At 27.0% G+C, this 24,948-nt stretch overlaps 2 protein-coding genes and 1 long non-coding RNA gene across 3 annotated transcripts; all 3 read left to right on the top strand.

The window, feature by feature from the left end:
* Positions 1-352: 352 nt before the first annotated feature.
* On the top strand, positions 353-5,960 carry LOC126909177 (uncharacterized). Its single transcript, XR_007704955.1, has 4 exons — positions 353-473; positions 1,087-1,251; positions 2,163-2,327; positions 3,875-5,960. It is a non-coding gene; the product is annotated as an uncharacterized LOC126909177 (long non-coding RNA).
* A 591-nt stretch (positions 5,961-6,551) lies between these two features.
* On the top strand, positions 6,552-7,301 carry LOC126909176 (uncharacterized). Its single transcript, XM_050691597.1, has 2 exons — positions 6,552-7,128; positions 7,201-7,301. Exons 1-2 carry the CDS (start codon positions 6,625-6,627, stop codon positions 7,267-7,269), a joined length of 573 nt encoding a protein of 190 aa, XP_050547554.1. The 5' UTR covers positions 6,552-6,624; the 3' UTR covers positions 7,270-7,301.
* A 7,584-nt stretch (positions 7,302-14,885) lies between these two features.
* LOC126909175 (uncharacterized) lies at positions 14,886-21,411 on the top strand. The gene is made up of 5 exons (XM_050691596.1): positions 14,886-15,038; positions 15,175-15,226; positions 19,508-19,546; positions 20,758-20,925; positions 21,146-21,411. The coding sequence occupies exons 1-5, from the start codon at positions 15,036-15,038 to the stop codon at positions 21,409-21,411; spliced, it is 528 nt and encodes a 175-aa protein (XP_050547553.1). The 5' UTR covers positions 14,886-15,035.
* The last annotated feature ends 3,537 nt before the right edge of the window (positions 21,412-24,948 follow it).

Here is a 24,948-nt window from a genome sequence, read left to right as displayed (position 1 = left end):
TAAATGAAATTGTATTTTATCATTTCAACATTTTGTTTGGAAATAACAAGGATCCTTCTTTATAATATACATAATTATTGTATTAACATTAATAGTTACAAAGATGATCCATTCATATATTTATAAATCACATTTAAATCTTATTAAATATTATATATTACTTAAATAACCAACAAAGATGAGACTAAACTTAGCGAGTGGTTGTTTGAGTAGTCGCGTCAACAAATAACTNAGACTAAACTTAGCGAGTGGTTGTTTGAGTAGTCGCGTCAACAAATAACTAATTACAAATAAAGTAATATTAATTTTAGAAGACGTGAAAAATTTTTGCCAAAACTGCAACGATGAACTTTCTATAAAAAAATTGAAGCATTGTAACCATTTTGTTGGACAAAATTGTATAAATAAAAACAAAACTAGTAAGTGTCTAGTAAAAAATTGTAATCAAATTCAAGATCATACTTTGGAAAATGGTAAGCTTTTAAATATTTAATTTATTCAAGTTTACCTCCACTAAAATTTTAAGAAAAAATATTCAAAAATAATTATTACTAAAAGGGATCATCTATTTTTCATATACACATTAAATACCTGACATTAACATCACTATCATAAAACGCTTCAATGAGATTGTAATCATTTCTTTAGCTAGAATTTTTAAAAGTACATAAAAAAACAAAGTACATGGGTGGCAAGGCTAGATGGGTCAAGATAAAATAATATTTGACAGTGATTAATATCACAATCATAATAAAAAGTTTCGATGCAAAAGGTTAATTTTATAAGATAAAATATCTGGGCTCATAAACATAAACTAATCTAATAATTTATATTAATATAATATAAGTACTTAATTTAAGACTTTTAAATATGCTTTGAGATCAATTTCATCAACAAACAGACCCATACAATCCCCATAATTTTATTATAATTCTTAGACTATGTATGTTGGATTCTATAATTTTTAAAAACGAAGTTCAATGGTGAACTAGAACTTATTTGTAATTTATCCGTTGTTTAACATTAGCCATACGATTATTATTATTTTTACATAAAATATAATTGTAAATTAATATTTTACATTAGACAAAGAACAAACATGCTGTATTTGTCGATTAGAAAAAACATTGAGTGTAACATTAAGTCCTTGCTATCATAAAATATGTAATGATTGTGCTAACGAGCTATCACTAAAAAATGGTACTAAATGTCCAATATGCAGAGAACCAATATTACGTTATAAAAATATAGGTAATTATTTAAAAAAATATCATTTATCTTTACAAAATAACAATAACTTTGGTTTTAAAATTAATACTACATTATTAATTTAAAATTCAAAAATATTAAATTCAAATTGCAATCAATCATGGATTATCATCCAAATTAGAAAGAACAATGTAAGTCCGATTTTAATGAATTTTATCAATATCTGGACAATAAGGCAATTGAAATGTGGTAAGACACTAATTTTCCTAAAAACTATTGAGTTTTTCATTAAAAAAAAAAAATCAGTTTCAAAAACTACAATAATTAGTTTACACTCCTAATATTTTAGGAATTTAATAAAATACAAATTTGAGAAAATACAATAGCGATTCAGAAATTTTTATAAAAATAGATTCTCTTTTAAAAAATCATAAAGGTAAGTTCAATGATTATGGAATTATAAATTAAGTAGAAGGTTACCAGAGTTTAATGANTTAAAAAATCAAAAAGGTAAATTCAATGATTATGGAATTATAAATTATGTAGAAGATCACCAGAGTTTAATGATATATCCAATCCATAATTAGCGTAGACTAATGAATTATAGGACTAATATATGTAGAAACAACAAATTAAGCCAAAATTTTAAAAATAATGTTTATAAGAACTATAACAATAAAAATTATAGAGGACATTTTTATAGATTTAACAATATGAATAGGTATTTTTAATATAATAATCAATGCGTTAACTACAATTTCTTACGAAGATCACCTAATCCTAAAGGAAAAAAAAATATTCAATGTAATTTAGAGGGATATACTGTTTACATCGCTAATGATATTTAAGTATAATTATATAAACTAAATAAATATTATTTTAGAGTTTACTTCNTATATTAACTAAATAAATATGATTTTAGAGTTTACTTTAACCTTATATATAACATTTAGAGTTAATAGAAAGATGTGCATGCAAAGAAGAACTTCGACACGTTGTACTAAAACCTTGCCTTCACAGAATAGGTATAATCTGTGCTGATTATATTAGTAATAAAAGTGAATATCATCCAAAGTGTCCAATATGCCGCGTAAAAGTTGAAGAATTCTGTCACGATGGTGTGTACTTATTATAAAATATAATAGGTTTGTGTAAAAATGGCCCATGCAATACCATAATGAATTTAAAATATACTATAATTTTTCTTTCCAAAAGTTCACAGTATTCTACCATATAAAGTTTAATAAAAAAATTGGCATTATTTTAGTAATTAGGGGAATGTTAAAGATCTTTCCCCTTAAAATTGCACCACATTCATTTTTAATTAGAAACGTATATGTTTAACATACGTATAAACATAAAAATGATCCAACTGATTCAGTCGCATTATTAGATGTCTTAGCACTTGAGTCATGACGAAAATGAAATTACAACATAATTTTAATTGTATCAAATGTCATAAGAACTGTTAGTTAGATCTGATACATCTTGTATGATTAAATTTAAAATATAGAAGCTGACATTATTTTAAGATGCTTAGAGAGGGTATAAGGCCAAATTTCTATTGGAAAATTATAAAACTTAGAATACTAATAACTTCTGAAAACAAAAAATTATTGTATGTTTTATACTTGGAACCGTATTAAAGGAGTCACCTTATATATGTTATTATAATTATTAAGTAAATCAAAATAATATATATGTTAGAATGATTAATGATTNCACAGCAAGCAAATTAAACTCAGTCAAAATGAAAATTGAGAATAATTCTCTGTTATTTTATATGTTACATTATAGTATAACATAATTATTGTGCTTATCTAAATGCTATTATGTATACATCTATTTTTAATACATCAGTTGAACCTACAATAGCCTATTGCAGGTTCAAATGATTTACTCTATTGTCAATAAGACATACTTTACAGGTTTTTACACGTGTACTAATATTTATTTTTTTCACTGATTAGTCTCCAATAATTAATTTTATTTACCTCTAACAAAAAATATCGAAAATAATAAATGAGTTCTCTTAATTTAAGAGTACTCAATATTTGACTCAAATTACCCTCTTGGTAATTATTTAGGTGGAACCTTTTGCTCTTAGTTAAAATAAAAACATTATTATTATTTTTTAATTGTATTCTTAGTATTTGAAATACTTTTGTAAAGTAATTGAGTATTACTCAAATACTTTTGTATGAAAAGTATTCAAATAGTATTTTAAATACATTTTTTTTTAAATATTTGAATATTATTTAAAATACATTTTAAAAGTATTTTTACAACTATGTTGTTAAGATTAATATGTAATTTATATAATTACTATTTACTATAAATTTATCAGAAATCTCACTATATTTTTGCATTTTTATTGCAATAGATCACTTAAAGTTTTTAATTAATAAATTTAATTAAATTTAAGATGTATTATTAACATTGAATCAATACCACACCTTAATTCCGAAAGTGACATATAGACTTAATATTTTTTTTTATTTTATATTTCATTATTTTTATTACTTTATTTACGAATAATATAATTCTACCGATGCATAATAATTTATTATTAAAAAGAAACGTTTATTAAAAAAACATACTATTTTATAACGTTATAAAATAAAAATGTTTTCCTTGATATGATAACTTTTATTTTTTATTTTAGTTTATTGTTCCGAAATTGATTCATCTTTGTCAGATTCCTCAAACTCTGATGACCTGTCAGAATTACAAAATCCTTGTCTTCCTAGTACATCGAACACCCAAGAAAAAATTTTACCTGATTCTGATGAAAAAAAAAAAGAGCTAGGAAAGAAATAATGTCTAAGCGTTTAGCGGCTGTACTTGACAAGTGTAAAATTGTAACGTAACAAAAGTATCTATTTATTTTTTTATCTATTTGTATATATATATTTGTGTTGAGCCGAAGCGGACTGCGACGGCGTTTGTCAGTTAAATAATCACGATAAGGTGTTGTGATTTGTTTATGCGCGTGCGAGATAGTCAGCTATGTACTACTTCAGACCGGTTAATGGACGGCATTTGTGTGTACATCCACCCCGCTCCTTTCCTATCTTGAACGTCATTTGCACTGCTCACCGCATACATTGTCGCCTCATGATTTAAATTTTTCGTAATAATTTCCGGCACTGGGTATTTAGTTTTTTTTTTTTTGACCTCTACTCTAAAGGCTAGCCGTGTTGTTGCCAACGGACCGCCGGGTCAAACGCCGGACGTTTTTTCGGGGAATAGCCATAGTCTGAACTGGTCGTACTATTTCCCGTCCGTAGCGGTAGATTTAGTTGTGTGCGCTGCAACTTTTGTGTTTCTTATAATATAATTTTGTTTTTCTCGTGAGCGCCCGCTATGTAAAAATGTAATTTTTGTTTATCACGGCGTCGGTTAAACCTGCCTCCTGTTTCTTTAGCCCTTCGGAGCGGGTAATGTATAATGTTTATTTAATGTTTTTGAGCCAGTTTTTTTTTTAGTGCGCCGTACCATAAGCACGTGTGGCGAATTCTTTTATATTTTTTTATATAGTTTTTTTTGTGTAGGAGCCCCTATTTTTTTTATTTAGGTCCCGTAACATGGCAGGCGTGTACAAGACCACCTGGCATGTTACATCCATATTTTTTTGTGATTTTTTTAATAGGTTTTATATTATACTTTATGGGTGATATGTATATATTATTGGTACAATGGGGTGACGTAGTGCATTTTATTCCGGGGTGTCCCAACGTCTTGCAAGCTAAGTCTAACTGCCTAAAACTAGTCGCTTACTTGGGACGTATACCCGCCGTCCTTAGCGGCAATGCTGCGATTAATAGCCGGCGGGTACCCGAAGACTATCATCGTATTCTCTAACAATAAAAGTGTAGGTGTAACTAGTATTTTTTTTTATTAATATCTGTTTTTTTTATTTCTTTGTCCCCTTTAATTTGTAAACGAGGTTTTTTGACCATTCGGTTTTTTGCCTCGTGTTAATTTAATTTTTTTTTGTTTTTTTTTTTTTACTTAATAAAGTCCCCTTAATTTAACTTAACCATCAAATTTTTCTTTTTTTTGCGTGTTCCATCTTCAATGGACTCGTGTATTTTTTTTTCTCCTTTCAAAAATCAACTCCCCTAGTTTATAAGGTACGGGCAACGGCCTTGTATAAGGTCATCCCTCATTGATATGGTTATGTGACAATTGTCACGAGGTTTTGGTGTACATCTACTATCAACGACTCAACGGACATCAACTTTAATATTTATTAATTATATATTTTTTCTAATTGTTTTAATATACAAAACTTAATTTTTTTTAAATCCTACTGTGGTCCGACAATACACTGTCACGTTCAGTAGGTTGGCGACTCTTTTCTTATAATTTTGTAAAACGACATGAAAGTTACAAATTTTTCGTTGCGGCCAATTAGTTTGATTTTCTTATATTTGTAACCTTTCAAAGTGGCGACAGAGATTGCGTTCACATACTAACAGCAGTTTTAGATACTATTTCCGTCGATCCACGTGTGTATGTTATTAACAAAACGTCAATAAAATCTGCTAGAAAAAAATTTCGTAAATATATTTTTCAAGATTTAAAGTGCAAATTTGATCATTTAAACACAAAATCATTAGTACTTCACTGGGATTCTAAATTACTACCAGATATAACTGGAACATCTAAAGTTAATCGACTTCCTATAATTATTATAGCACACAATGTTAGTCAATTGCTCGGAGTTCCTTAGATAGATTCAGGTACAGGAATTGAAATAACTTCTGCTATTTATGAAACTTTAGAGGAATAGTCTATTTTAAATAAAATCGTTGCTTCTGTATTTGACACAACTGCGAGCAAAACTAGCCGATTAAATGGCGCATGCCACCTCCTAAAACAAAAATTTGATAGATATTTTATTCTTAGCATGTAGGCACCATGTTTACGAAATAGTTTTGCAAGGCATATTTACTGAAGTAAAATTAGCAACAAGTACAGAACCTAAAATTACCTTGTTTAAAAATTTAAAAAAAAAAATGACCAAATATTGATAAAAATTCTTATTTAATTTGGACTACTGATGAACATGTAAAAAATATTTTAATGGGAAATGCTGATGAGATAATACAATTTTGTAAAATTAAACTCGAAGAAGAACTACCTAGAGATGATTATAAAGAATTTCTTGAACTAATAATAATATTTTTAGGTGGTGTGCCACCTAAAGATATACACTTTAAAACACCAGGTGCTTGTCATCTCGCACGTTGGATGGCCAAATCATTGCATCGTTTAAAACTATTTTTATTCCGACACCAGTTTAAAATTACTCAACGCGAAGATAAATGTTTAAAACAAATCTGCTGTTTTATTATAAAGTGTTACGTAGAATCGTGGTTTTTATGTTCTAATGCTGCTACGTCCACAATGAATGATATTGGGTTTTTAAAAAAATTGTATTTTTATAAAAATGACGATAAAGAAGACGCTGAAAAAGCAATTATGAAATTTATTAATCATTTGTGGTACTTGAGTGAAGAGTGTGCGGCTTTTTCAATTTTTGATAAAAGGTTAAGTAATGATACAAGAAGAAAAATGGCTGAAAAAATTATGCATGGTACTCCTAAAAAAGAATCGCAAAAAAAGTTCATCCTCAAATATGAAGATTTACAACACTTTCTTAGCAAAAAATTACCATTAGATATTTTAGGGAATAATTCGAAAAACATATTTGAGAAATTTAATATGTCTACTGATTTTTTGAAAGATCAGCCAGACAAATGGAAAGAACATGAAGGATACATTGAAGGAAAAAGAGTGGTAGAATCAATAAAAGTAGTCAACGATACGGTAGAACAAGGGGTCAAACTTATGACGGATTTCAATGAAAAGTTCACGAAAAATGAAGAACAAAAGCAATTTGTTTTGCAAGTAATAATCCTTTATTTTAGTTATAGAATATTTATTTTTCATTTAATTATTTATAATTTGATATATTTTCAGGTAGTTCAAGATTATAGAAAAAAGTTTCCTGGATGTAGTAAAGATACCCTGAAAGAATCATATAATTGAAAATTCATTTTTACTATCATAAATACATTATTCATTACTTTTATATTAAAATAGTCATTAGAATAATAATAATTATTATTTAATATGATTATTTTTATATTTTAAATTACAAACAAATTCATCAGTATTTAATTGAAAAATGTACAAAACATTTTTAAGAGATTTTAATTTTAAACAAAATTAGTCTTGGACTTTTAGTTATATTATTAATCATATTTAATATATGTAAAAAAAACTATTATTGAGACTAATTATTATATAAAATAATATACTTGAGTGAAATTCTATTTTATAGAAAATAAATTTTCTATACATTTCGTCCTTTACATTTTTTTTGAATTTATAATAGTTCTTAAGATAGTAAAAAAATCTGAAAACTACCCCTGGAAAATTTTAAGCTACTTCATTATTTTTCTTGGAAAATAATAAACTTGAGAAAAATGTTATAAGTATACTTTTTATTGAAAATATTAATAGCTATATTTTAAATTCTATTCATTTTTACGATTAGTGCAACACTTGCATAGTGAAAAAAATTAGAGGGCTGGTTTGCAGTTAAAATAAAAATAATAATGTATTAAATATATGATTGAATTATACAAAATAAGGTAAGATAACATATAGGAGAATAACACGTGTTTAAATAAATAAATAAAAATGTGCTTAGAAAGGTGAAAATCGGTTGTTCAGCACATAAGAATAATGGTCAAATAAATATAACAAATACAAACCTTTATGATTTATAATATATTATATTATTTATATTTTTTTATATATAGGTATATTTTTTATTAGTTTTGATTCTTCATCCGCCATTATAGACTTAGGATTCGCTTTTTTATATTAATGCTATTATTTTGTTAATATTTAAAATACAGCATTTAGTTAGAAACAACCATTTTTTTTTGGGAGATTCCTTATTACAGACATATAGAGTGTTCATTAAGTAAGAAACGGGATTCTATTGATCTCATTAAATACTTACTGAACACTTTATTTAACAATAATTTGTTATGTTTTAATTTAATATATTATTTAGAGTTAATAGAATGATGCCCAAACAAAAAAGAACATAGGCATGTAGTCTTAGAACCTTGCCTCCTTCATACAATAGGTATAATTTGTGCTAAATATATAAGTAATAAAATTATCAACTTAAGGCCCAATATTCAGCAAAAAAATTGAATTCTTTCGCACCGATGGTCTGTACTTACTATAAAATACTACGTGATTTTTTATTTATTATTCACGCAATTTTCTAAAAATATATAATTATTTCTTTTCACAACTTTAGTTGCCACAATATTAAGATGGTAGAAGGGAGCTTTCGAATGGCAATATCTTATGGAATCGAGGTTTGACAGGCTGAAAAGTAAACAATATAAATCAAAATAAAATCCCAGATAACAACTAACAAAAAGCTTACAGTACCATTTTTGAGGAACGGCGAACAGTAAGGGAGGGCAAGCATAGACTAAAAAAAAACCAACAGCACAGACCTATCAACACATCAACAGAAGTGAAGTATCTAGTATCTAGTGTCTAGTATATATTGTCTTGTATCTTGTATCTAGTATCTTGTATCTAGTATCTTGTATCTAGTATCTTGTATCTTGTATCTTGTATCTTGTATCTAGTATCTAATATCATGTATCTAGTATCTAGTATCTAGTATCTAGTGTCTAGTATCTTGTATCTTGTATCTAGTATCTTGTATTTTGAATCTTGTATCTTGTATTTTGAATCTTGTATCTTGTATCTTGTAAGTAAAATTAAAACTATATTAAAAATATTATTAATTTAAAAAAACTAAAAAATATTAAAAATATTAAACTCAAAAGCCACAAAAAAATTAATGAAAAGTCGCGGATACGTATTTCGGAAACAATGTTACCATTATCAACGCTAAACACATACTGACACCCCGACTAGAAAAAACTCCCTTATATACCCCTAGTGACCTTATCACCTAGTGACGTTATCACTAAGTAATATTATCACATTTTGCCAGTTTACACAAGTTTAATAATGAATTTTTCAGTGGGCCAAGATCCCAATTAATTAAATTGTTTTTATTTTTAAACATTTCTATTGCTTCTCTGATATTAAGTTCTTTGTAATTATTTACGTTTTTAATTAGTTTTATGGTTTTAATAGAGTGATTATGTGTCAATAAATGTTCAGCCACTGGAGATTTCTCAATTTCTTGATTTTTAATATTTCTTAAGTGCTCTTTAAACCTGACCCCTATATTTCTTTTTGTTTGTCCTACGTAACATTTATTACAACTTTCACATTGTATTTTATAAATGCCTGATTTCCCCCCTTCATCTACCTTATCTTTAGGGTTACCTAATAAATCTCTTAAATTATTACTCTTAGATGTTACCAAAGTAATACCAAAATTCTTAAATATTTTAGTTAATCCATTTGAGATGCCCGGATAAAATAAAATTGGTGATCTAATTACTTTTTGTTCCCCCTCGCTGGAGAGTGTACTAGCTGCCCTCCTTTCTTTTTTCCACTTTTGTTTTCGGACTAATTTCAAAATTATGTTTTCGTTATACCCATTAAATTTAGCTATTTCTTGTATCTTGTATCTAGTATCTAGCATCTTGTATCTTGTATCTTGTATCTAGTATCTTGTATTTTGAATCTTGTATCTTGTATCTTGTATCTAGTATCTAGCATCTTGTATCTTGTATCTTGTATCTTGTATCTTCTGTATCCAATCTGGTGCATGGACGAGGCGTATCATTCCGAACGTTAGGCAATGGGTGGAACGTAAACACGGAGCGGTTAATTTCCACATGACTCAGTTCTTATCGGGTCATGGATGTTTTCAGAACTACCTCTACAAGTATAAGAGAGTGACCAGTCCAAAGTGCGTGTCCTGTGAGGCCCAATTGGACACTGCAGAACACACGTTCTTCCAGTGTGGGCGCTGGTGTAGGGAGCTTATGACTTTGGAAGCATACCTGAATGCACAAGTCACACCGGAGAGCATGGTTCGAATCATGCTGAGGAGTAGAAAANTCATGCTGAGGAGCAGACAGGATTGGGATCTGGTAAGGACATACGTGGAGAACATACTGGTGACAAAAGAGTGCGAGGAAAGGCGGAGGCAGGGTACGTGACTCGAAGGTGGCGGTCTGGTGAGACAACCTAAGAAGATCAGGGAGCAGGGCTCAAAAGTGTATATTTGTAAAAGATGAAATAATGTACAGTAGAATTAAGATAATAAATGTAGCAAAATAATGAATGTTTAGTATTAGAATAGATTAAGAACATAGCAAATGTAAAAAGATACAAGATACTAGATACTAGATACAAGATACTAGATACAAGATACAAGATCCTAGATACAAGATACTAGATACTAGATACAAAATACAAGATACTAGATACAAGATACTAGATACAAGATACTAGATACAAGATACAAGATACAAGATACAAGATACTAGATACTAGATACATGATATTAGACACTAGATACAAGATACTAGATACTAGATACAAGATACAAGATACAAGATACTAGACACTAGATACAAGATACTAGATACTAGATACAAGATACAAGATACAAGATACAAGATACAAGATACAAGATACAAGATACAAGATACAAGATCCTAGATACTAGATACAAGATACAAGATACAAGATACTAGACACTTGATACAAGATACTAGATACAAGATACAAGATACTAGACACTAGATACTAGATACAAGATACTAGACACTAGATACAAGATACTAGATACAAGATACTAGATACTAGATACTAGACACTAGATACAAGATACTAGATACAAGTTACTAGATACAAGATACAAGATACAAGATACTAGATACAAGATACAAAATACAAGATACTAGATACAAGATACTAGATACTAGACACTAGATACTAGATACTAGACACTAGATACTAGATACAAGATACAATATACTAGATACAAGATACTAGATCCTAGATACTAGATACAAGATACTAGATACAAGATACAAGATCCTAGATACAAGATACTAGACACTAGATCTAGTATCTAGTATCTAATACAGATAAATCATTTGTTTGCATACAGTTAGTATAAAATACAGATTATAAACATTTCATTGGTAAAATATGATGTGTAATGCAAAACATAGTGCATACAAAACAAAAGGTTGCCGCAACTTTTGTTGAACGTTTGTTTGGGGAAGTTCCCACATTTAGTGTACTTGTCACGTACACCAATTGATATAGTCCCACTTCATTTCGTGATACACAGCGCCCCGCAATCGGTACCATCTTTGTTATCAATCGCCCTACTATGGTAGTTCGACTGGTCAACACCGCGTGCCATACGCCACGGTACAAAGTCCAGTAAGTGCCGACGACGACCCACCGCAAATAGACGTTGAATACTTCTCACGTCGTCTAAGTGACTACATTGAGAACGACGCCACCGGCTCCGTACGTGTCGTACGACCAGACATACTGGACCAACAACCAGCGCACCGTCGCCATCAACGCTGCTAACTTTTGACTTCCGACCATCATGCCGGACACCGAGACGCCGACGCCAGCGACAGTGCCAAGATATTACACGAATATTACTACTAACTGCGTACGTCTTTACGGCTTTTTTAAATAATCTGTTGTTGTTCATTGATAATAAACGATACACGGATCTCTACCATCAAAACCAGCATCGACTTCATTATTGCGACGTAAATCGTGTCACAGTAATTGCATAATAGCCAAGTCTTCCAACTATTAACAAGTAATGCGTTCCCATAAGTGGTATACTTGACGAGTATGCCAGTACTTGTACACTTGTACAATTAATAAACAATATCATACGACTGAATCAAATACCAAAAAATTATATGAGAAAATATTCATTTACATTTTAAGTCGTGTATCATTTGGTTATTTAACGCTCTGTATGGATGTTTTAGTTATTTGAAATAATTTTGTTAGTTAAGATATAGTTACATATAGATTTTTTAGTTTTTGGTTATCTAGTTAATTTTAAGTTAGTTAAAATAACTATTGGTGCTTCATACATAATTATGCGTGAAGAGTACTTACAGTGCAAACAATTAATTGAAAAAAAAAGGAGATTGTGGATGACATCGTTGTATAAAAGCAGACAAAGCTAATTTTTTTTATTAATTTCTAAATTTCACATTTAAAAACTAGTAAATTACATTTATCGATCAATTTTTAGTAGCTCAATTATTTAATAATATATCCTATTAAAGTAATTTTTTAGAATTATTATTAACTTAAATATGAATAATTTTTTTGTTGCAATAAAGTGGCTTTATTTTTAAGTTCAAAAATACTTAAATCAAAAATAGATAATAAATAATAGACAATTTCATTATTTTTGTAATAAAATATATGTTTAAAGTGTTCAGTCAAGCTGAATAAGTTTACACATTTTTATTAATCCTCAGGTTAATTTTAGAAAGAGTAAGTTAAGCTAAGTAAAAAAAACAAATATTTATTTTAACTTAATAACAAGTATTTGAAAAAAAACAACTAAAGTTATTTTCATTAAAAAATATGTATTTTAATAATTTTTTTTTCCGACAAATGTATTAATCAAAAAACGCACTAATACATACATGTTGGGTTAAAACTTTAAGTCACCTTATAATGCTATAATATTGCATAAACACCGTTTATTTATTTTATAGTAGATAACATTTATAGAAAAAGTGTTATAAACGAATGGTAAAATAACAATACAATAATAAACCCTCTAAAAATAACATTTAATTTTTAACTTTTGATATGTTAATATCTAGCTGTGTTATCACATATTATAGTACAATTATGTAATAAAATCACTCGAAAATGCGAAAAAAAAATTGATCTCATTATATAAATTTATCAAAATATTGCTTTTTTTCTATGACAGTGTAATAACTATCAAGTCCAAAGAAACGGACCTGATCACATAATTTAGTACAATATATACATTCGTATGGCATTAAAATTATCAAGTATACAAAAACATCTAGACACTTGCAACAATTAAATAGAATCTCAAAAATGTGGAAACAATATTAAAATAAAAACCCCAGCACAGGGGGGTCGCAGCACAGTGGTGACGTAGCATAGTTGGATCAAGTATAATGATATCTGACAGTGATTAAAATCACTATCAAAAAAAAACGCTTCCATGCAAATCTTTAGATAGTGTTTAATTTAAAAATTTTTTTTTCCATGATAAAGTATATTACATTAGCTTTAATTTAAGATATACATAAAACTGTCAGACTTTCCGGAACATTTTCAAAAGTTAAGTTGAAAAAGTTAATTTTTTGTGAAAAAGTTGTCATTTAAAATCCCCCCCGTGGGCAGGTTTAGGATCAGATTTATAAAAAAAATATACCAAATGATAGGTTAAAACACTATGCATCTATTAAAAAAAAATTATATTGATTTGTTCAATTTTAAAATAGTTATGACAGTTATAAATAAAAAAAAATTGAAAAAATTAGCAATTTTTAAATTTGTAATTTTTTTGGAGGTTTCCCCCATTTACGGGGATCGAGGGAAATTTTTTCAATTTTTAAATAATAATGTCTTAGACTAGATATGATTTGTGATCTTTTGACGTATCATTGAAAGAAATCGGTTCGGTGAGAGCTGAGAAAACAGATACAAAAAAAAAAAACACATCATAGTAAAACCAATACCTTCTGAGCTTCGCATCGAAGCTAATAAAATATACTATAGAATAGTTATATAACGAGGAAAACAGTAAATAAGTATTAGTACCCATCAGCACTATATAATTATTATTCTAAAAATGAGTGTATATTGGTCACTTTTGTTCTGATTTGGCACCATTAAATTCCAAATGATAGGATACTTAACCAGTCTACAACCCCTTCTTCCAATTTGTGAAGACCGTTAAACCCTTTATTAAATGAATAAATGGCACATTCATCAGTTATGTGACTCATTGTCCGGTTTGGGTTTCCACACTCACACCGAGCATTCTCAGCTAAATTCCATTTCGACATGAGGTGACCGCACCTAAAGCGGTTTAGAGTACTCCATTCTTTCCTTAGTAATTGGAAACCTGGTAATTTCTATTCTGGCTAAGATACAAGAACATAATTCGAAGGTTTACTAGTAGCCCATACTTGATTTAGTACTATATGTTATTCCTTTCAAAACCGAAACTCTATATCTCTTATATTTATGGTGATTTATTTTTTTAAAGTTTTCAGTCTTAACTTTTGAAAAAATATACCATTACTGATAACCCTGTATTTCTAATATGTGTTTCTTAGTGCCTTAAATTATAATTTTTAATAAATTTTAATATGAGTTATTGATTTAATTAACTATTAAAAACAACAATCAAAATAATATGTATATTTTTTTATACAATTTTCCCTGTATTATATTTATTATACTTGACGTTTATTATATATATCATATAGAACTTTATACATTGATATTACTACTGCTATGTATACATAATTATGCTTGCACAAACATTATTAATATTCGGCACATTATAACAGATAATTTTATTTTACCTATAAGTTTATTTGTACAGTTTTATTAATTTTTGAAAAGAAATCTATAGTATCATACATTTTTTCAACAATAACTTTTAGTGAATATATAGATGACTGAGTTACTATAAAATTTGCTAAAACTAATTAAAGGTGTTAGTGTTTAATGTATCGTTGAACAAGTTAATGGCTAATCTGTGAATAGACATATAAAATCAAAAAATGGTTAGAATTTTTAGTAATAGCTAAATATTTGAAAAATGAATATATCAAAGTTATATGTGCCAAAAAATATAAGAATGCTAATTTTTTTCAAATTTACAATTTATAAATTTATATAAAAAAAGTATTACATTTTTAGACTTTGCTGAATCACTCAATTTTTGTTGTCAGTTTTTGTTTAGGTTTTCAAGGTAATATTTAAAATATTTTTTTAATAACTAAAATACTGCCTAGTAGTTTAATACAAAATATAATTGATAACTATAGGGTAAATTTTATAAAATAGTAAATTTAAAATATCTTTCTATAAAATTGAATTTTATTTAATATTTCTTTTTGAATTTTTATGGTATTATTATTCTTAATCCAAGCAACATTAAATTTTTCTTGGTAATAGAAATCTCCCATCTGCGGTCCCAATAAGGTAAGAGTGCTATAGGTATTTTCTTTCTATTTGGACATTCGTCATGAATATATCTAGCTATCATTTGTAATTATTTATCTTCTTGTTGCATTTTACTTATTTATTTAAGTTTAGGACCTGATGCTACTTGAGATGTAACTTGGCCTTCTTATATTGAAATTTCTTCTTTCAAATCTGCTTGGTTAGCTGTTTTCAATGATTTTCTTGATAATGTGTCTGCAACAATTAACTCTATCTTGGTTTATAAACAACAATAATGTATATCTCATTATTTTTGTTTTCATTCTTTGTATTTTAGGTGTTAAATCTTTTTAATTCTTTATGGTTTAAAATAAGTAATAACGGTTTACAGTGGCGGCTCTTAAGTGCTGATGGTGGGGGTGCGACTTTAAGTATAATACCGTTAGTCATAGGCATAAAAAATTGTCATATTAAATATATTAAAATAAAACACCACACACATATTATTATTTTTAAGGTCGCAGTAGAAAATAGAAATGAAAATAACAATAATAGCGATTATTTATATTATAGCAACCGATATGAAGAGCGTACACGTAGATAATTCTAAAAATAAATTACCAAAATAGTAATATACTAACATTTTACCGTCCAAACACTGCTCGTGTGCGAATGCGTATCCGTATATACTGAGGGAACAACTTTAATGTTCATACAGGACAAAAATTATTATAACTATTTTACTATTTAAACATTTGCATTTTTGATAAAAATGTAGAATATACAATTAATTTTCTTCTTTTAATTAATTTTAGTAGGGAGTGCGATTGTCCAAGCCACGAGCCGCCACTGATAGCTTATGGCAGTATATTTTGAAGCGAAACCTCCCAAATGGAGTTATAAAAGCTGTGAAAAGAATAGATTCTTCGTCTAATAGTTATTTATTTATTTGGTTATATATTCGTCTTATGGTATTTGCAACTAGCTCGCTATAGACTGTTGCAGTTTTTAATGGTTCTAGACAATAATTTAATGTGGGTATTGGATAGAGCCTTTGTTGAATATTTTTATTTAAATGTGTTAAATAGACTAACTGTAACCTTTTGGACAATCGCTCATCTTTAATAATACACACAATATGATTTCTTTACATCTGATCATGAAATTTAAAAAATTCATAGCACTCACTTATAAAAAAATAACTTCTTTATACTTAAGAACGAAACGGTTGAAGAGTTTATTACTGTTAAAAACTCTTCAACTGTTTTCGTTCTTCTGCAGATAACGAGTAAAAAACTTATATCTTTCAAATATAGAGCGTTCCGTAAATAAGGAAACGGGTGTCTATTTTTGTCATTGTTTATAACAGTCGATCTTTTTCCTTACTTACTGAACTCCTGTATATCATTTTCTATGGGTATAAAATGTTTAACAAATTTATTCACCACTATTTTATAATTTTCCTCTTCTTGTCCTCTGTTTTTTCTCCCATTATATACAATAATGACTTTACCTGGCTTGGTTCATCATGCTGTTAAAGCCTTGACGATTGTCGTAATCTTTCGAATCTTTCTTTTCCATCTTAGCCAGTTATCTGGTTTAAATGAAAAAGATTCTGAAGCTGGTAATTAGTACACCAGAGTGCTTTTTGCCATTGAAGGTACTAGAGAAAAGTAATTTACCCCCAGTGTTTTTAATCATTGTAACTTTACATAAAGTTCAATTTTTATTTTGTATTTTAAATTTTCTATACTACTATTACGATGTTGTATTTTATAAAAAAAACCTTAAAAATGAATGTTTCATTTTATAAAAATACTATTATTAATTATATAAAATCAAAATTTAGCATTAACTAGTTAAAAAGTTTATTTTTTTTTTAACTTTTCAACTTAACTAATTTAATTTTCCGTTGAAATAACTTAGCTATTCTCAGTTAATTATTTAAAATAACAGTTAAACTAAATTCAAAATTTCATAAAAAATGTATGTCTTTATATCTATATATATATATGTTTGTGTATGTGAATAAATTTTAAAAAAATCGAATTTTCCTCTATCTCAAAAATTATCTATAATAATAAATATAATTTTCTGAATTTTTTTTAAAAATCTATGTTATTTTTAACTATTTTTTTTTTTAATAACTAATTTTCTCTTGCATCACTGACCAATAAAAAATAACTTTAAGAGATTTTAACTAAAAAATCAATTGAAATGAAATGTACTTTTTTATTAGTTAAGTTAAAAAAAAAAATTCAACTTATTTTTTAAATTAGCTAGTTATATTTATAATTTGTTAATTTTTAACAAATTATTTATCAACATTGATAATACTTAACTTAACTTGAGTTAGTTATTTCCATTAACTTGCCCATCTTTACTTATCACAACATGAAAAGTAAAGTAGTGTTTAGCAGTGCTCTATTTTTACCATAACGCAGAGATAAAAATTCTTCTATGTTGCTTGATACAATTGTCAACAAATCAAAATTATAACAACTCAAAAAGCAAAATTATAATACTATTATCAATCTATCAGAATTTTATGAAAATCACCCTCCGTTTTACAGTAAAAAAATAATAACTTTCAAAAGTTACCCCTGATTTTAATCTATACATTTATAATATATATATACATATATATCATTATTTAACGAACAAATAAGGGGTAAAGTATTAAGGGCTATACTTAATAAATCAAGCTGTAAAATCTTATTGTTCGACTTCGGATTTCAAGGAACATTTTAATTTTGTTTCTAACAGTAAAGTAAACAAGCCAATTTTGAAACTATTATTACATAACTGTAGCTGATTTTATAGATAGATATATCCTTGTATGTATATCTGTACATAATAGTTTTAACATATGTGGATACTCCCATAAAGATTTTTAAAATACAAGTTTAACTTATTTAAGTGCATGTTATCGAACACAAATCATCAAATAAAAATAAAAATTTCAGAATATGATTTAAGTGTTAAAATACAAAGCATTTAATAATAATTTTAAAGCACTAATTACTTACTAAGAACTACTTTAAGTGTAGATACAAAGTATTTAACAATTATTTTGAAGTTCTAATTACCGAAGTCATATATGATTTATTGTAGGTAAATATAAGGGAATTAAAGGAATAGTGTATACTATTTTAATTTTTTCAATTTTTTTTACTAAAAACTGCCGTAACTTTTTCAAAATGAACATATCAATATAATTTTTTTTAATAGATGCATAATATTTTAACCTATCATTTGGTATATATTTTTTGTAAATTTGACCCTTTATCTGCCCACAGGGGGCGATTTAAAATGACAACTTTTTCACAAAAAATTAACTTTTGAAAATGTTCCGGAAGGTCTGACACTTTTATATATATCTTAAATTAAAGCTAATGTAATATACTTTATCATGGAAAAAAAAAATTTGACCTCTGGGCTTGTCTTTACGGTGAAAATGGCTACCAAATGTTATTTTCGTGTGAAAATTCTCGATTTTATTTTTTATATTTTTAACTTTATAATGCTATAACTTATTAAAAACTGTATGGATCAACACAATTTTTTTATGAGAAATAATATTTTTTAATAATCCCTTTTTCATTCTACATACTTTATCTTAATCAGGATATTAATAAGGAAATAGCAGATCGTGTAGCTTTTGGAATAATACATCAATTTTTTTATTATTAAACACTATCTAAAGATTTCCATCGAAGCGTTTATTTTTGATAGTGATTTTAATCACTGTCAGATATCATTGATTCATATATAATTGATATAATTGATCCAACTATACCACGGCACCACTGTGCTGCGACCCACCTGTGCTGGTTTTTTTTTATTGATCTTGTACATTGCAACTTCGGCATTATTAATTTTTATAATTATTATTATAACTACTATTTTGGTTATATATAACGTCTTAAAACCTATGATTGTGGTAGAGAAAACAAAAATACCTACATAGTCCACCGTAATGGAAGCAAAACCTGGTACTTATGTACTGAGGAACATGACGTTGCCAACTGAACAATGTAGGTGTCTTACTTAAATTCATTTTCATATGCTGTGATTTTTTTAATAGTCGTAGCAGTTTCAAATGTGGCATCCTTATTTCGCCAAGGTAAGATAATTTGAAAAAAATATATATAATATTTTTGTAAAAATAATATTTAAAGTACAAACTATTTAAATATGTATATTTTTCACATCATTTTAGTTAATAACTATCATTGATAATAAATATAGTTAAAAAAAACTGAAAAACACGCTTTTAAAACATATCGAACTAAAAAGTTCAAAATAATTTTTAAAATTAGCTTAAAACAGTAATGAACGAAAAATACTAGTATTATTGTGAAAAAAAGCGTCGGGCGCTCAATATACGAAAAATATGGCACAAAGCCCTCACGCTTTTTTTCACAACAATACTAGTATTTTTCGTTCCTTATTGTTTTAAGCTTATTTTTAAAATTATTTTTAACTTTTTAGTTCGATATACTTTAAGAGCGTGTGTTTCAGTTTTTTTAAACTATATTTATTTTTCACTTTTTAGTTTTTTATTACGTCGTTGTTACAGTCACGGAGTGTTTAATGTAAAATTATCACTAGCAATGGATATAATTTCTGTATTGCCAGTTAGTGTGTTTATAAACTCACAACAATGTGTCTTGTTACCATTGATAATAAAGGCTATATGCTTGCTAATATCGTCATAAAAACCAATTAGCTACCTGTATTTCTAATCCCTTATATATAATACATGTATATTAACTCAAAAAAATTTTAATCTTTAAATGTTTATATCTAATAATAAACAATAAAAATGTATTTATATATATATAATATTGATGATACGCCCGCATGTATAGGTACGAAAACCAAAAATTATACAGGAAAATAGTGACGTTGACGAGTGTTGAGCTGGGTGGGGTGAATGCGTTACAACAGTCTAGTCTCAAGGCCATAGACGATGGGCTACGGGAGATAATAACACGTGGTGCGTGGAGAGTTACATACAACACACAACATACATGTGAATTTAATATAAACGTGTTAAAAAATAATAATAAGAAGAAAATGCACGCCATGTTTAACGGCTAACAAATATACTTCTGACTTAATTCTAGACATTTAAATTTGCATTTTTTTTATTAAATTTGATTAGTAAATAATTTTTGGTGTTTTTTGATTTAGCATTATATATTAGGTTGGTCCTCATGATTCTAATAGTGTGTTGTCTTGTTTCTGTGTTGGCAATATAAATGTATTTGCTATTAGTGAATTATATTATTATTAATGATCATAGTAATTATATAAAATATTTTGTCTTAGATTGTGATGAAAAATGTGAAGTTTGTTACAAATACAAACCAGTAGTATTTATAAATCCCTGTTTACACCGATTGTGTGCTAAATGTGCTCCCATTGCTTATTATCAAAATGACATAAAATGTTTGGTTCGATCATGTGGAAAATCAATAGTGACATACGAAAATTCTAGTGTGTATTTTACTTGAATTTTGAACCTAAAATTCTCTTTAAGTATAATTTCTTGAATGGTTATTTTATTTGAACAATATATATTTAAATTTAATTAGTTTAATTAAATCAGAGAAAATTTCAATCTAAATCGAACATTTATTCACTGCTTTGTTATATTTGCATTATTTCTTATTATAAATATTTTCATTATATTAATTGTACAAATGTTTTATTGCAGATGATAATGGATTATGTTATTCCTGCAAAGAAGAAGCTTCATCAGTTGTTTTATTTCCTTGTCTTCATAAAATTGGTAATACTTGTGCCGAAATACAAGTACTTTACAACTCGCAGTTTATATGTCCACAGTGCCATAATGAAGTTGCAGATTCCGCGGGAAAAAGTATAAAAACAATATGTTTAAATTATTATTATTTTCGTTTTTTGCAAAACAAATTAAGCAAACCTAATAAATGTCTAACAAATATACTGATAAAAAATTGAGACATTTAATACTTTAGAAATATACCTTTAATATATTTTGAGAATGTAATATTCGCAACTAAAGTATATTCTAAGAATATTGGGAAAATATTTAAAAATATTCTAGAAATATTTCATTACTATGTGGGTCTGTTGAAATCCTTTCAGTAATTCTATTTTTAATTAGATTTAAAAAAAACAATTCTAAAAACTATGATATCATCTTATAGCTAAGTTTTTAAACTACAGATATCATTCATGTAATAAATTTCTAATTATGGCTTAACTTCACTAAGAAACTTCAATTAATACTTAGGAAGCTAAAAATACAATTCGTTACAAATGAATCTTTGTTTTTTCATTTAAATATTTTAGGATCAATTTTTTTGGAGTAGGACCACCAAATCACGTATTTTACTCCAATGATCTTAATTAGTATCACACTCATTCAGGTTTCATTCAGGTACACAATACAGAACAAATTTGATAGTGTATTGTAAGAACATTTGTTACTATGTATTATAAAAAAATACTCTATGTTTTTCCGACATGATACCTGCGAAATTCTGCTACTACTTTTACTCAAACATTTTTAACCGATTCACTACCCGNTTAAATTTTTTATCATTAACATTTTTATCATTATTAAATTTTTTCTTATTAAATTTAGATTATTGTAAGAGTTAAAATTAATTAATAACAGTTTAACATTTTCGCCAGTTAAATTGGTCGATCGATATTCTATAAATTCAAATATTTTAAGTGCATGATCCTGTAAATATAAGGATAACATAGAAATTTTTTTATTATCATCCCATTCATTCGCTTTTGCTACACGATCAAAATACTTAAGGTATTTATCTATATCTGTATCCACATCTCCCTAATATGATAACAGTTCGATAAAATTTGGCATATTTTTATAAATTATACACTTATAAACAAAACCAAAATGATAGAAATTATTATTACGCCTAAACAGCAAGTGATATTCAAAAAAAAAAAAATTATAATATTAATAATAAAAAATTTTACTTAAATAATCTGACTGTAATCGTGTATACTTTAGGGGAATTGACTTCGTATATGAGTGCCTTAAAAAATAGTTAATATATCTCGGAACTCGGCTAAAATACAAAGACCGGCGCATCTACCATATGTTNAAAATACAAAGACCGGCGCCTCTACCATATGTTAGGGGCTAGTTTAATACTTGAGGATCTTGGTCAAAACCAAGAATCGGAAGCTACTCGACGTCTGCCCAAATATCGTCTCTATCCCCTGTAACTAAGGTACACGATTGCCTGTGTCTCCTTCAGGTAATTAAAACTCATTTAAGGAAATAGGGACGATATTTGCGCAATTTTTAATTGCGTAGCTTAAAATTTTTGGTTTTGACCAAGATCCTCAAGTATTAAACTAGCCCCTAACAGTATTTTTATATTTTCAACTGAAGACACTATGCTAAGTTAATGTATTATCAGTAATTTTTTACTAAAATTTTGTTTATAGTTTATAAACTTGGCTATATAATGAAATCACAACTATTAGAGCTTTTTTTTTAGTTATTCTTTTTGTCATACTTAACATACTTGAAATAGATACCATGTTTTTTTTATCGTTTTTATTAATAATATCATAAAAAATAATTAAACGCAGAGGGTGCATTCAATTTAAATAGCATAATAGTACCGTAACGTCACTTACGNGCATTCAATTTAAATAGTATAATAGTACCGTAAAGTCACTTAATTACGTTAATGAAACATAGCGATGCACGTAGTGATTAAAATTTGTATAACTGCTGTGATCGAACTACGAACACCGTATAATATTACTCATAAAAATACAAATATTTTCTAAAACTTAAAGTAAGCCTAAAACTAAGAGTTAGTTAAATTAAATTTTTGCGCATAAAACTTTTTGTTAAAAATAAAAAAAAAACAATACGATAATTTTTTTAAAAATAATCCGTAATCCAGATTGATTTCATTTAGAAACGGATTAAATAAATTTAATCTGGGTACAGATTAACCAAAATGTTCTCAATTCTTGTAAACACAAGTTTACTATAAAAAAAAACGAATTCTTTAACAACTTTTTTATACAATATAATTTTTAGCTAAAATCAAGAAAAATGCACAACAGAAAAATTCTTCTCTGTGCGTTATGTTATAAATAGAATGTCGATAACCACTAACATGCCTTCACCATTTAAAAATCTTAAAATCCGTATATAATTTTATTTAATCCTAACTCCGTTTAAAAATAATATCTAATTATTGGCTCCCACTTAAATATCAAAAGTTACCCCTAAAATATACTCTTATAAATATTTTCTTCTCATAGTATTCTTAAAATTTATTATGGTTCAAAAATTAAATTGAATTTTAGTCTGAATAAATTTTAATATAAAAAAATCATTATGTAATGAAAAAATGGGAGTTATTATTCTTAATAAATCACAGCGTATAAGCAGAAAAACAGTTTAGAAAATGTTTTTAATTCTTTTACAAAAATGACAGTTGTTTTCGAAATGTACTGTATTATTACCATAACATTTTTTTTTAAATTGTCTTATGATATTTTAAAGGTATAAGATAAAAAATGATTACCCGGCTAAATTAATGTTTGATTGTATTTTGATTTATATTGCACTTTATTAAAAAAAGTATTACAATAATAAAATCCTGAATACAAATTTAAGTTTTCCACTGTCGACATCTTGCTAATTTTAAGATTTTTTTCTAAATATATTATAAATATATTTCTCTTTAACTTGTAAGAAAAACGTCTTAAAAAATCATATTCGGGTTCTGTTTATGTATTGATCAGCAAAATAAAATTAGTGAGAGTTGATAATTTTTATTAAAGAAAAAACATATCATGGTAAAAAATTCTCACCTTTGCATAAAAGCTAAAAAAAATAATCTAGTACAAAATAAAAATACAAATTATCTATTAATTTATTAATATAATAAGAAGGATCTTTATTATTATTACTCCTCATATTCAAATTAGTTGATTATTAGAAATGTTGATCGAATATAAAGGAACATAAAATAAATAAAAATTACATAAATAGAAATACAGAAATTTTATTCGAGAAAATGAGGAAGATTTTAAAATATTGTATTATTTTGTCGTTTAAGGATATATCCTCATTCGCACTTTTTGGCCAAAATGAAATAGTAGATTTGTCACTTTTAATTTTTATTAATTTTTTTTACTTTGAATAAATAGATCAATTGATATATCTATAAAAAATAATGATCAGTATATTTACATATCATAATTATAATCATAAAAAAAGCACATTTAAATAAAATTGATTTTTAGACAATTTTTTTTACTGTCTTAATACATGGAAAAATTCATATGTGAGGATTTGCGCCTTAAGCTGTGATTTTGCAAGTTAAAATAATTTTATGGTTTATTAGTAGTAAGGCTTAATTTTGATGGAGTAAACCAAATTTGGGTAAATTACAGTAAAAAAATACTAATTGAAAATATGTCGCTTATTAATGAAATAAACGACAGAGTTAAAAACTTCTGTTT

The sequence above is a fragment of the Daktulosphaira vitifoliae genome, unplaced genomic scaffold (genome assembly GCF_025091365.1).
Source record: "Daktulosphaira vitifoliae isolate Bord-2020 unplaced genomic scaffold, ASM2509136v1 Scaffold_168, whole genome shotgun sequence".
NCBI lineage: Eukaryota > Metazoa > Arthropoda > Insecta > Hemiptera > Phylloxeridae > Daktulosphaira > Daktulosphaira vitifoliae.
This window is presented reverse-complemented; position numbering and strand designations above follow the sequence as displayed.

What these genes read in the sequence shown, in the direction of transcription:
- LOC126909176 (XM_050691597.1), top strand. Translation starts at nt 6,625, where the DNA reads ATGAATGATATTGGGTTTTTAAAAAAATTGTATTTTTATAAAAATGAC. An exon ending in AAAAGCAATTTGTTTTGCAA is followed by an intron (nt 7,129 to 7,200) that starts GTAATAATCCTT and finishes ATATATTTTCAG; the next exon opens with GTAGTTCAAGATTATAGAAA.
- LOC126909175 (XM_050691596.1), top strand. An exon ending in GGCATCCTTATTTCGCCAAG is followed by an intron (nt 19,547 to 20,757) that starts GTAAGATAATTT and finishes ATTTTGTCTTAG; the next exon opens with ATTGTGATGAAAAATGTGAA. An exon ending in AGTGACATACGAAAATTCTA is followed by an intron (nt 20,926 to 21,145) that starts GTGTGTATTTTA and finishes GTTTTATTGCAG; the next exon opens with ATGATAATGGATTATGTTAT.